Source organism: Branchiostoma lanceolatum, chromosome 5 (genome assembly GCF_035083965.1).
Source record: "Branchiostoma lanceolatum isolate klBraLanc5 chromosome 5, klBraLanc5.hap2, whole genome shotgun sequence".
In the NCBI taxonomy this organism is placed as follows: domain Eukaryota; kingdom Metazoa; phylum Chordata; class Leptocardii; order Amphioxiformes; family Branchiostomatidae; genus Branchiostoma; species Branchiostoma lanceolatum.
In genome coordinates this window covers 23,848,136-23,860,394 of record NC_089726.1, presented here as the reverse complement: position 1 = coordinate 23,860,394, position 12,259 = coordinate 23,848,136, and the positions used below count along the sequence as shown (strand labels likewise).

The window sequence follows — 12,259 nt, the reverse complement described above, 5'->3', positions numbered from 1 at the left end:
AGGTTTACAAACATTTTTCGGTTCCAAAGAAGCGGAAAGATACGTAGGTACCAAGAAAAGACTTTAACAACGCCCTGTGCAATTTTGCAGTAAGAATGAAACATACATCTGATCATGATGTCTTTTCAGTCTCTGGTGATTTTGTAAAAAAATCAGGGGTGAAAGGCATTGATCTTCTAGTAATGCGTCGGGCAGGAAGCTTATATAAGTTCGGTCACTGTACGTCGATTCCTCCAGGCCACAGAAAGGACAGCAACGAGTAATATGTAGACTTGTAACCAGCAATCGGTCACTTAGACAACCGAGGCGGGTCGATATCGAATTCCCAGAAGGACATAGGTCCTTAGCCTAAGCAGCTATGTCAATGTCCAAACCAAGTGAAGAAGAACTTACAGCCGTCTGAAGCAAGGGATTTGTGAGGAATAGTGGTACGCCTTTGTGTCTCTTTAGGTGACTGCGGCTTTACTTGTTTTACTTAATTGCACTTTCAATGTAAATCCTTTTATAATTACCATAGGAAGATGTCATAGTGACTATCGGCGAAAATATGGGCTAAGACCATAACAATACCACTATTCCCACAACTTTCTTTATCCCAGATTTAAGGCTACATTCCAATTCAGTACCAAAGAGAAGGGATTAATAATCAAGTCTAAGATAAAAACAATATTCGAAACTTTGACCGTAGCCATAAGAACCACAAGTCTGACCATTTAAAGTTCATACCAGACGTGCTACCTTCCACGGGAAGATCGCTATTGACCTTGACATTTCGGTTTATTTCAGAGAGTCTCAGGGCTTCAGTTTTTGACAGCAAACATTGATTATAAGCGTTTGCAGCCAGATAGGTAAAGCCCAGGGATATGAATAATGACCTATTGCCAGCTATCCGGCGTGTCAATGAGGCAAACAAAGATGACCAGGGTCTCCGGATAAGGCTGCACCAAGTAATTTTTCCTTTGGAGACCCTGAATCTAATGCGAGAGCGCGAAAAAAAAACAAGAAGTGCCGAAAAAAACAAGATGCCTAGATTTGAAATATAATAATCGACGACACATGTTAGGATCATTATCCATGCAGAATACATGAATGCATTTATCTTACACTCCCCCTTCCCAGATTATAATTTTTTCCTACATCATCAGGTACTTGATCCAAAACAGACTTAAGAGCGGAACCTTTCATACCTCAAAAACAGACTTGGGCCTAGGAGCTTCAGTTGTGCCAACTGCCTTGTCGACCTCCATGCGGATGAAACACCCGAACTGCTTGGTTGCCTGCCCCACCTGCAGGCTGGAGTTAACTTCAATGCCTCTCCCGATCTTCTCGTCATTGCAGAAGAAATGCACTGTAGCTGATCTTGACAAGACTTGCTTGAAATTGTATGGCCGAAACTCACTCGCCGCTACAAGTCTCTCGTACAGTTGCGCGAACGTCATCTCTCCCTGACTGACATCGAGAGCGTACCAATCAACAACAACGTTGCCGCTCTTTTTACTGTTATGCTCACATATTTAGCGACCGAAACCACATGACATATCTATATGCTTGATCTGACCAGTTTTGACTTAACTATTGACTTTTTCCGTGACCATGTCTTGTCCGTGACCATGTCTTGATACTCAAAACGGCGCGTATCACTGCCCCGTAGAGCGCCCGGTCTATTACGCCCGGCCTAACTTCAATCTATAGTATTCTAGACTAAATTCTAGGTTAGGCAGGCCTAGGGTTGGATCCGGAGTTATCTGGACATGGTACAGTAGTATATGCCAACAATTTAAAACAAATCCTGTCAGCAGTTGAAAAATCTGCACTACTGACAGGATCATCCTGTCAGCGGTAGAAAAATTGGCACTGCTGTCAGGATCATCCTGTTAGCAGTGCAATTTTTTCTACTGCTGACAGGACGATCCTGTCAACAGTGCAAAAATTTCTACTGCTGACAGGATGATCCTGCCTATAGCATAGACTTTTGCGTGACGAGTTTTACGTTAATCTTACGCGATTGGCGGCACTGTAGTAACTCTTTGGTCATAGTTACAGGAAGCGGAATTTCTTGGGGTTTTTTTCTGGGAACAGACCAAAATCAATGCGCGCGCGGACGTCATCCATAAGAATTACTTGGTGCAGCCTAAATGATGGAAGCATGGACATCATTTATTCTGTCACAGAGAAGGGCCCCCGCACTGAAAGGGTTTTATTAAGGCAAATCTGCCATGTCCTTTCGGTGACTTTAAGGAATTCTCCCACTTTACACGTTTAATCGTCTAAAAAGAAGGGCCATGTCAAATGTGGAATGATCAATCGTGGAGAGCATCATTCCCCTGGATGATTCACATTCTCTGGTTCCCGTCTGCTGAGTGGACTTTAAAGGTGCTGAACGCCCTTTATAGTAAGCAATATTTGGCAAGACCGTTAACTTATCAAAGCGTATCATAAGCTTGGGAGAGTTCCAACGCTATGCTCTATTTTCAGTTGAACTTTACTTCAGCATATCAATCCAGATTCTATTATCCTTATCGCCATAACTTCTGCATCATGCTAAGGTAGAAAATCATAGGATTACAAGTGAACTTGATATGCCTTGTTATTTGCGACTATTGACAAGGAGGGCGGTAGCAAAGCTTTAAAATGTTGTGGCTATTGACATTGATGATCATAATCAAAGAGCGCGCACAAGTGCAATACTCTGTAAATAGTGAAATCGTTCATGTCAAGAGTGCCCATGGAAATAACGATGTTGATTTATCCAACAGCCTCCATTTTAAAGACAATGTAAAGTTGAGTGTAAATCTCCCTTGAAAGCTCAATTACATAAGGTGTGCGTACTTATATAGTGGAGTCACCAATGGTATTCTAATATCTGTTAAAACAAATTAAATTTGAATGTAGTAAACATTTTAATGTTACATATCGATGTGCAAATGTTGACCTTTTTAGATTTCATGATAAAAGCAATCTTTTATTTTTCCGCGTGCTCGCATCAGTTTTGGCGTTCCCAGAGAATGTCATCCATATACATGTAATTGAATCAACATGGCCTTATAAGAATAATGTCGATGATAAATATTAAAAGTTAATAAACAAATACTAGATCTTTATTTTGCACACTGAACCTGTCATAAATACATCATTGACAATATTTAAAATAGACCAAAGCAGCATAGCAGCATACCGCAGTGCATTAGTGAAACATACATGGACTACATATTGCTAGACAGCCTCTACCCTCAAGATGTTAATGAGATTGTGATCATCATAATGGCTGTCAAGTTTGAACCATTGTCAATGCAATAAGTAGAATTTCCTTACACCTATGTTTGTCAAGAAAACACAAATTGGATCAGATATCTATTTACTCTATTGCAACTGATTTTAACTCTAAAAATGCAACCTTATGAAAAGTTATTGCACATTTAAATGTTACTTATTAAAGTACCTGTCATGAAGTTCCCAACATGTATTTGTGTAACATTTTCTATCATTCATCAAATTGTAACTTCAAACTTAAACATGCAGCATGTTTGAAAAAAATGTACATGTACATATTGTGTAGTTACCTTAAAGACTAAAATATACATATTTCTAACAATGAACCCGTAGTAACATTCTAAACAGGACGCTTGCAGTAATCTCAACCAGAATATATTCTAATTCCATTGGCGACAAGCTTGGAAAGACAGATAACAGATTTACAAAGTAAGCTGTCCCAAGAAACATCAATTCTTAAGCTTGCTTTGAAAAACAGAAAACATTGCCCCCTCACCAAAATTTTGTGTTGTGCAACTGCGACAAGACAAACTAAATGACAATTTGTGCAACTTGTGTGTAACAACTGTGTCTAAATTTTCTTCTGTGCACATAGATAGGACAGGAGAAAAACTTGACAGATGGTATAGGTCACCTCTTATTCTTCTCTACAAACTGTCAATTGCAATAATTCTGTTGGCAAGAAATTTGGACAAAGTAGCAAAGGTCCTGAAATGCAGTTTCCATTAAGTGATCATTGTAACATGAACTGAGTTTTGAAGGAGAATAGAAGCTGAGGTCATGTATGCATGTGACTGTAACCATGACTGCACAGAAAAAAATTAGCACCCTTGTAATAGAAATAGCATTCATAACTTTGTCAGAAAGTATTTGCTAGCTGAGTGGTTTGTAGCAGATGAGTTCCCAAAGCTTCCAAAGTGCTACGACAACATTAACATTAGTCATGGTGAATGAATATTCTTCAGGTAGAACAGTTAATCAGTTTTGGTGATAAAGTCCCATTTTTCAGAAGGGTGGGCGAGACACGTGACGCAAGGTTACATACGGTGCCAAGACATCCTCCAGAAAAGTCCAGGCCTCCACTTGGCTCCTGAGCTGTCTGCTGGATGTGATGATGAAGACAAAGCCTACCACAGCCAGGATACACACCACCACCCTCAGCACAGCCAACATGGGCAGCTGCTTCTGTCTGGAAACTACAAACTCACCATGTTGTGTGGAACCATCTAGCTTGATGCAACTCTTAATTGGGTTGAACATTCCGTCATTTTGTCCAATGGGATCTTCCATGGACATCTGGAATGATGTAAGGCAGCTGTCGGTTTGGGCTATCTGGTCCTCCGTATATTCCTCAGTGCCCACACAGCTGTCACAGGTGTTGACTTCATCAGTCTGCATGGCTGCTTCAATTTCATCCACGCCTGCCGTTTGAGTCGTTTCAGCGACAAATGTCTTGGAGTCTGTTTGCACCTCCACGCTCTTCCCTGCTGTGGTTGTCTGTTCTGTCTGTGTCTGGTTGTCCACTGTGAGTATCAGTGATGGCAATGTTTGGACGGCATTGTCTACACATTCCTTCCCTACAGCGGTGCTTGTGGTAGGTGCATTAGGCTGGAGTTGAGAGTTTGGTGATCGAGGTAGGTCCGTCTGGGTGCCGACTGTTGAAGCCATCTTGTCAAACAGAGATGAGGTGAAGGCCAGGTCCAGACACGAGGTGCTGAGATGCCTGCTACGAAGGACAGGTGCAGGGGATACAGGAGGCCAATCGGAGAACAGCTGACATGGTCTCAGCTTCAGGAGGCTCTCTGGCTCCCTCACTGGAGTGGTCTTCTCTTTTAATCCTTCTGGTGACGTCATCTCGGAGGTTCCTTCAACTACATCAGCTGTCTGCTTCTTATCCTCCAGCTGGATCTGCAGCATCCGTAGACAGTCCTCTGCCTCACATGCCTTCCTCTCCACGTCCTCGAGAGATGCCGCTACGCGGGACCTGGCGTCCATCTCTAACCGTAATGCTGCTGCCAACGTGTGCACTTCATTGGTGGACTCTGTCAGCTGGTCTTCTAAAGATGACACTTGCTTCTGCAGATCATGCACCTGACATACAAACGAGTAATTTGGAGTTCAAAAAAGGCAGTAATATGAAATGTGTGGGAAAGTGAAATTTAGAGGACATTGAATCATGATTGTAATATATGCCTATTTGAAAACTTCAGAATGATGGTACAAAATGTAGATTGATTGATTCAATCTATACTATATCAGCACGCAAGAAATACAGTACTGTAATTTTTGTTGCTAATAGCAACTTAAAAAAGCTTCACTATTCTCATCCCGATACCACGTAGAATGATGACAGTAACTGACCTGCGATGTCCTATCCTGTATTGCAGCAACCAGTTCCAGCATCTGGTTGTCTTTCTTCTGGCCAACCACCTGCACAGTGAGAACAACAGTAACAGGGTGGGACCTGATTTGAGCTTTTATCACCATCTGGTTTAATATAGAAACCCTAGCTTTCCAAATTCTGGCAAACGAGTACAGAAAGAAAGAAAAAGAGAAATTAGACTTTAGAGTGTGCTATCTTCCCTTCTATTTAAGCAATTAGAGAAAGTACTTAATTCAGGATAACTGCTTTAACTTTTTTTAATCACTGTCATAACTCATTCCAGCCTTAGAAGTAATGCAGGGAGAAAACTGTATAATGATTACAAAAGCTGTCTATGAATATGACAAATAGTGCTTATCCTTAAAAGATACTAAATAGTTTGCAGCAATAGAGTAAACATTTGCATACTACACGTAAGTACTTCTAAAATGTCACATTTGAATGTGAAGATGTTAGTTAGACTCCACACCTGGTCCAGCACCTGCTGCAGCTGCTGCTGGTGTTCCCTGACCAGGTCCTCCCTCTCTGTCCGCAGCCGACTGACTGTACCTGTCAGCTGCGCCACTCTTCTGTCAGCTGCACGTTTGGCCTGGGTCAACCAATCCAGCTTGTCCTGCAAGTTACAAGAGAACTTGTCAGTCAAGCAGCTTGATTCATGTTGTTGCAGGAAAAATAAGTCTCTTAAAGCCCCCCTCTCATTGGGATGCAGTTGCCAACTAGTTGCAAATGGCAGTCGCCAACTAGTTTCGCACAGTTGCCAAGTACAATGTAGTTTCCACACGGTTTCCAATGAACACCAATTCGTCTCCTGCAGTGGCGATTTTTTTGCCAGTTAAAAAAAATCGCAAGTGGTGACTGGACGCAAACTAGTTTTATACTACAATTTGTTTTTCCTGCTGCCAGTTTATAGCAACTTAAGTCAAACAAAGTAAATCTTTCTGAGAATAAACATGGGAAGGGCAATATCATTACCATCAATAAAAGTATTGAAAAAAGGTTATTCGAATCATTAAAATTTGTCAACTTTGTTTTTGAAATTCCATCTCTTAAACACATTACATTGACATAGAGACTACATTGCAAGACTTAGTGTAACATGTGCACAAAGCACTAGCCTATCAAAGACATTGTGAAAAGCTCTTTGCCAGCAGGTTACTTATCTGTTGAATTGGGGTATACATATACTGTACATGTACTGTATGATGTATTGATAAAGTAGGGCTACAAGATTATCTAACACCTGACCTGGAATGAATGCATCTCATCACATAGTTCTGAAGGATGTCTTGTCTTCTGCTGTGATGATACCTCTATCTTGTTGTTATTGTTTCTATGGTAGACACAAGTTTAGTTTTACAATATGAAGTTATTGTATACTGTTGTTCATGGAAAAATCTAACCATAATAAAGGGATGTTTTGCATGAGATAGCTATACCTTGAAGCATATCAATAAATATATTTACCTACCATGAGCGAGAGGAAGTAATGTCTTTTGTAAACAGATGAAAAAACAACCCAACCTGAACAGTGTTATTATCATTTAGTATACATTTTTGTATCAAGATTTTATACATTGCAAATGACCAAGCCATTTTTTTCAATTCTAAGTTTATATTTGCTGGATGTTTTAAAGTGAAGATGAAGTTAACAAGATGAAAACAGATGGATTGGTTAGTAATAAGGAGTACTAGTACCTTTGTATGTGATTTGTGAACTGGCTAACCAACTGTGCTGCAATAAGCTTGAAATGCTCAAGTGAGAATGTAGACAAGCTTCCACCAGTTGATGAACCTTCATGACAAATAAAAGAAAATGCTTATAGGGACATGTGGGTACCAATATTGCTCTCTTATTGATTAAAACGAAGACATATTAAAACACAACACTTTATGTTGCAGCAAAATTTCAGACATGCATATGGGCCAATAGTATCTACTGAACAGAAACCCTGCAGAAACCATCTCTGTACCTTGCTGAGGCTCATCTCCTTCATCAGGATTATCTTCCTCCTCATCCTCCTGTACTTTATAGCTGTTGTTACCACAGAAGGGGGAGGGGAGCATCCCCGAGGCGTCCAGCAGTTCTGCATGGAGGGAGTGGTGCAGAGCCGACAGAGGGCTGACCGCCACTCCTGCTGGGTCAAGGTCATCTGTGTCCAGCTGCATACGTCTCTCAACTCGGTACCTAAAATATACAAGGGAAATTCTGTCTGTAAAGACCCATACTGTCCACAAGCTCTGAGCTACAACACAAGCTAGGAACTAATTCTAGACAAACTGTCACACCATCTATCAACAAACAATTCTGCTTTAAATCTGTGACTGTAAAGATTTTATGTGCTATTGCATCTTATTTGATATCATACCCGTTGCGGAAAAGTTAAACTTGAGAAAGATCAGGATCAGAGGACTGATCTAAAGCTTGTTGTATAAAATCTTGATAATTCAGTTCTACTTTAAATTTTTTAACTACCTTGAAGTTTAGCATGATTTTAGTCTTTCTAAGATGAGAAATCTGAGTTGTGACCTTGCCAGATCCTGCTGCACCTGCAGCAGCTGTTCCTCTAGCTGGTGTTTCTCTGCCCTGAGCGCCTGGATGGTGCAGCTGTACTCCTGTACCAGGACAGACATCTCCCTCTGCTTCTCCTGGTGCTCCTCCAGCTGGGCCTGCAGGGACAGAGTCGTGGCCTCCAGCTCACCACAGCACTCCTGATGATGATGATGGAAAACGTAATTTATACAGAGATCTGCCTTACCTTTAGAATCTGATCTAATCTCTTATTTAGTATCTTACAAGCTGTCCAACCACCAAATCTTTAATGTACCATCAAACAGAGATGTGCATACCTCCCTTTCAACTAGAGATACTCAGATCATAAGGTTGATAGATCTTATTAGATGATGGTTGAAAAATTTCAGTTTCAGATCAAAACCCAATTATTGTTAGTTGAGTTTCCTATTACTTACTGAAAACCTACATTCGGGCAGAGTTCTCCAATGGGCTCTATGGATTAGCAATTACCAGGTAGCTTTACACGTCAATCAATTAACAATTAACTGGTAGTGGGTGTGCATCATAATGGCCTGGATAAGACATGTACATGTTATTGTGTATATGTAACTACCAGGGAAACAGGGCATCCTCTGGATGGGCATCCCCTGCAAAAGGAGGGTGTCTAATTTCTTTGTAAAGTTAGTGCAGCGCATCCAGAAGATGCCCTTCTACGTGTAGCTAATATCCTGTCTACAATGTGTCACTACTACTACCAGTTACCTTCTGCAGCCTAAGTGTCATGGCCACATCCTTGTTCTCCTGCTGCAGTGTCTCCACCTCCTGTGCAGCCTTGTTGAGCTGCTCCTGTAGACCCTCCACACGAGCCTGCATGTTCTGTCCCTCCCTCTCCAGCTGGCCTCTCCGGTGCTCCCCCCGACGGTTCTCCTTCTCTGCCACGCCCAGCGCGCACTTCAGCTCCTCGATCTCGTCCACCAGCTGGTTGTGCCGCGACGTTGTCTGCTGCTGCATTGACTTCAGCTGTTTCTTCAGGTTGTCGTTCTCGAGGGAGAGAAGAGCGTTGGCTTCATCCGCAGAGTCCACCTGGTGTCTCAGTTTCTGGTTCTGCTCGCCAAGCTTCTTGCTGCTCTTCTGCAGCTCAACAACGCTGGTCATCAACTCTGCAGCGTCGAGGTTGAAGGAAGCCTCCCCGCCACATCCCTCTAGACTGCCGATCGTTGTATAAGAGGCATTCAGCAGGTCGTAGTCACTATGGTCTGCACTGCTTAGTCTGTTGCTTCTCGTCCGCCTCTGCATGATGTCGTACTTCCTAATTTCTTCAATCCAGTTCCTCATGTGCGTCTGGTATGTTTCAAGGTCTACCAGGGCATCTTCACCTTTCGGGTCCAAGAGAGACGACAGACCGTCCAGTTTCTCCATAGACTCATTGGGAGCGACAGGATTGGTTGTTGTGTGGCGGAGGTAGTCAATGATCCTGGAGACAGGGACTCTTCCAGCCTTTTCAATGTCACAGAGATGGAAAACACAATCTACCAGATCTTCCTCTCCAATAAATTTGCCCACACTGTCTTCTCTATTTTGGTCTTGTATAAGACAGTGACTCTTTCTAAGATTTCTTGATGTGATGTCGGAAGTCTCGGACCGTTCCTGGTTTTCATCTTGCTCCCGATGTGGCTCTCTGGTGTTCTTGCTGTCTGTGATGTTGGTTCCATTTGTGCTACCTCTGTTGCTGTACGTCTGTGGACACATGGGAGTGTAGAATATGTTCTCCATGGTGTCATCTCCAGGTCCTTGGAAAGGAGTCTGAGGGAGAAACGACTCCTTGGGCCTGAATGGGGTGGAGCTGTGTTTGGGTACAGCAGGCAACACTACTCCCCCTATACTGAGCCTCCTACTCCGGTCTTCCTGAGCTGAGTCTGTGAACTGTATCAAGTCTTCATCCCAGTTTACCTTTGTTTTTATGATAGGTGAAGGAAACTGTTGAAGCTGACATCTGTTTGGCGTGTCCTCCATTATTGCACTTTGGAAAGCCTGCATAGGGTGTACTGGAATGAAAATTGGAATAAAGTTAACTTGATTGAGTTTACAATTCAATGCTTGAGCGATCACTTATGTCACAGATCCTATCGTTCGGAATGACAAATATACATCATTGAATATTTGAAATAGTCCTATCAATGATTATGTACTAATCCACCCCAATGACGTGTTCTGTTTATGTCTAAGGTACCTTCAACTTTGATATACATGTTTACCCACAATGTACCTTGCTGCACATGCAGGGTTTAAACTTAAATCCATGAACACGCTTATTTCAGATGAGCTTTTAAAAAATCACAGACATTAAAATTATTCACATCTAAATGATTGTTATTGTGTTCGTTGATAGTATGGGATTTATAGCAAGGTACACATGATGATCTGCTATTTCAAGTAGGTTATTAAAGCTCCTTTGATATTTCGAGAGATTCAGGTTTTTTTTTTAATTATTAAAAATCCTTTTTCTGAACCCTGGGGCCAGAACCATAAACTAATTCAGGAAGTGCTTCCCACTGTGGCCTTGCTGCAGTTTGAAAGGTGGATTGGCCCCCATAACTACATAAACACATAAAAATCCCAGACTGACTCCAGCTTGAAACAAAGGCAGGAGAAGATCAGCATAATACTGGTGAACAAGATTCAAATATTGTTTTCTGCTGGTTTTCAAAGTAACATTATGAAACCATACAGAATGACACAGAATGACTTAAACAAAGTTACATAGTCAAAACAACTTTCAGTTTTTAGAAAATCAACCTTGTGTTCACATAAAAACTCTCAAATCAGCCTGTCAAAGTTGTTTCAAAGTGTCTAACTGTATAATTGCAACTTGGAAATGCCCTCCTCACAGTTGAATTCAAATGTCTGATAGTTGTGTGTCTACAAGTATGACTTGCAGCTATGGTACCTACATGGTATTCTAAAAGCCAGTTATATAGACTGGAGCTATGTGGAACTTGTAAGGCAGAACTGCACATGAACTGCCAGCCTATGTCTTTACCTATGCTATACTACCAAACAGAGCATGGTATTTTAACCAGTGTTGTCATTTATATTCTGGGTTACATAAAGATAACTTCTTCATGTATAATCATACCTGTTCCTTACCTGTTATCTCTAAATTTCAAAACTTTTTTAGAGTATCTTGGGTGGTGGCCATGGTGACTGTCTTAGCCAGGCCACCACCCATGTGAACACCACAGCAGGCAGTAGCAGACTGACCCTGGTAGTTTACGTTAGCCGAATTTATTGGGTGATTTTATAGTACAAGCATGGTCTTTAAAGGAATAATGCAACGTTTCTGGTAACGTAAACAGGAACATGTTTTTCCAACCCTGGCATCCTAACTCAAATTCCCTGCAGCCATTTAAATCCCCCCTCCCCCAAACCAAGGCCCAAACCTACAAGAACATAATTTGAAAGGGTACTATGATTTTGATACACTAACGCGTTGATTCTTCTTGTTCCTACTATATATAAAGATCACATCTAGCCTTAAGGTTGACAGGAGACGCTTGACGTGTGGACTAGCCTATTAAACATAATTTGTCAGCGACGTCTTTATCTTTTGACGGTGCCCTCTGAGAGAAAATGCGACGCCGTGCACACGGAAGATTCCAGCGAGATTTGACGCCAAATTCTGGTCAGAATTCGCGAGGATTTCTGGTGAAGTTATGTGCCTGAATGTCAGTCACCTATTCGTAACCAATAACTGAGTAAAAGATCGACGTCAACGTGACAAAATCTTACAAGAAAGGAGACAAACTTTCTTACCCTGTCAGAGACGAACTCAGGTTTGGAACTGTCAGACGATGTTTCCGACCAATCCTCGAATTTGGCGCCAAAACGTCATCATTTGGGAGATTCTATTAGTAGAGAGGTCAAATTTGATAAAATATCTCTTTTGTATAAAAGCACAAGACTCAAAGATATCAATCGAAAATAGTATGTCATCTATGGGTCGTTGAAATTATTCTTTTCCATTACCACAAATTGATTTGAAGGGAAATTTGAAAAACGAAGGTAGTAATATCGATCCTAAAGAATCGAATACT

General features: G+C 41.5%; 1 protein-coding gene across 1 annotated transcript; it reads right to left on the bottom strand.

The window, feature by feature from the left end:
- Window positions 1-3,069: 3,069 nt before the first annotated feature.
- Window positions 3,070-12,088, bottom strand: LOC136435785 (inositol 1,4,5-triphosphate receptor associated 2-like). Its single transcript, XM_066429516.1, has 9 exons — window positions 11,979-12,088; window positions 8,928-10,210; window positions 8,181-8,362; window positions 7,624-7,838; window positions 7,349-7,445; window positions 6,899-6,983; window positions 6,123-6,266; window positions 5,632-5,700; window positions 3,070-5,361 (listed from the first exon to the last, which is right to left on the bottom strand). Exons 2-9 carry the CDS (start codon window positions 10,200-10,202, stop codon window positions 4,276-4,278), a joined length of 3,153 nt encoding a protein of 1,050 aa, XP_066285613.1. The 5' UTR covers window positions 10,203-10,210; window positions 11,979-12,088; the 3' UTR covers window positions 3,070-4,275.
- Window positions 12,089-12,259: the final 171 nt, after the last annotated feature.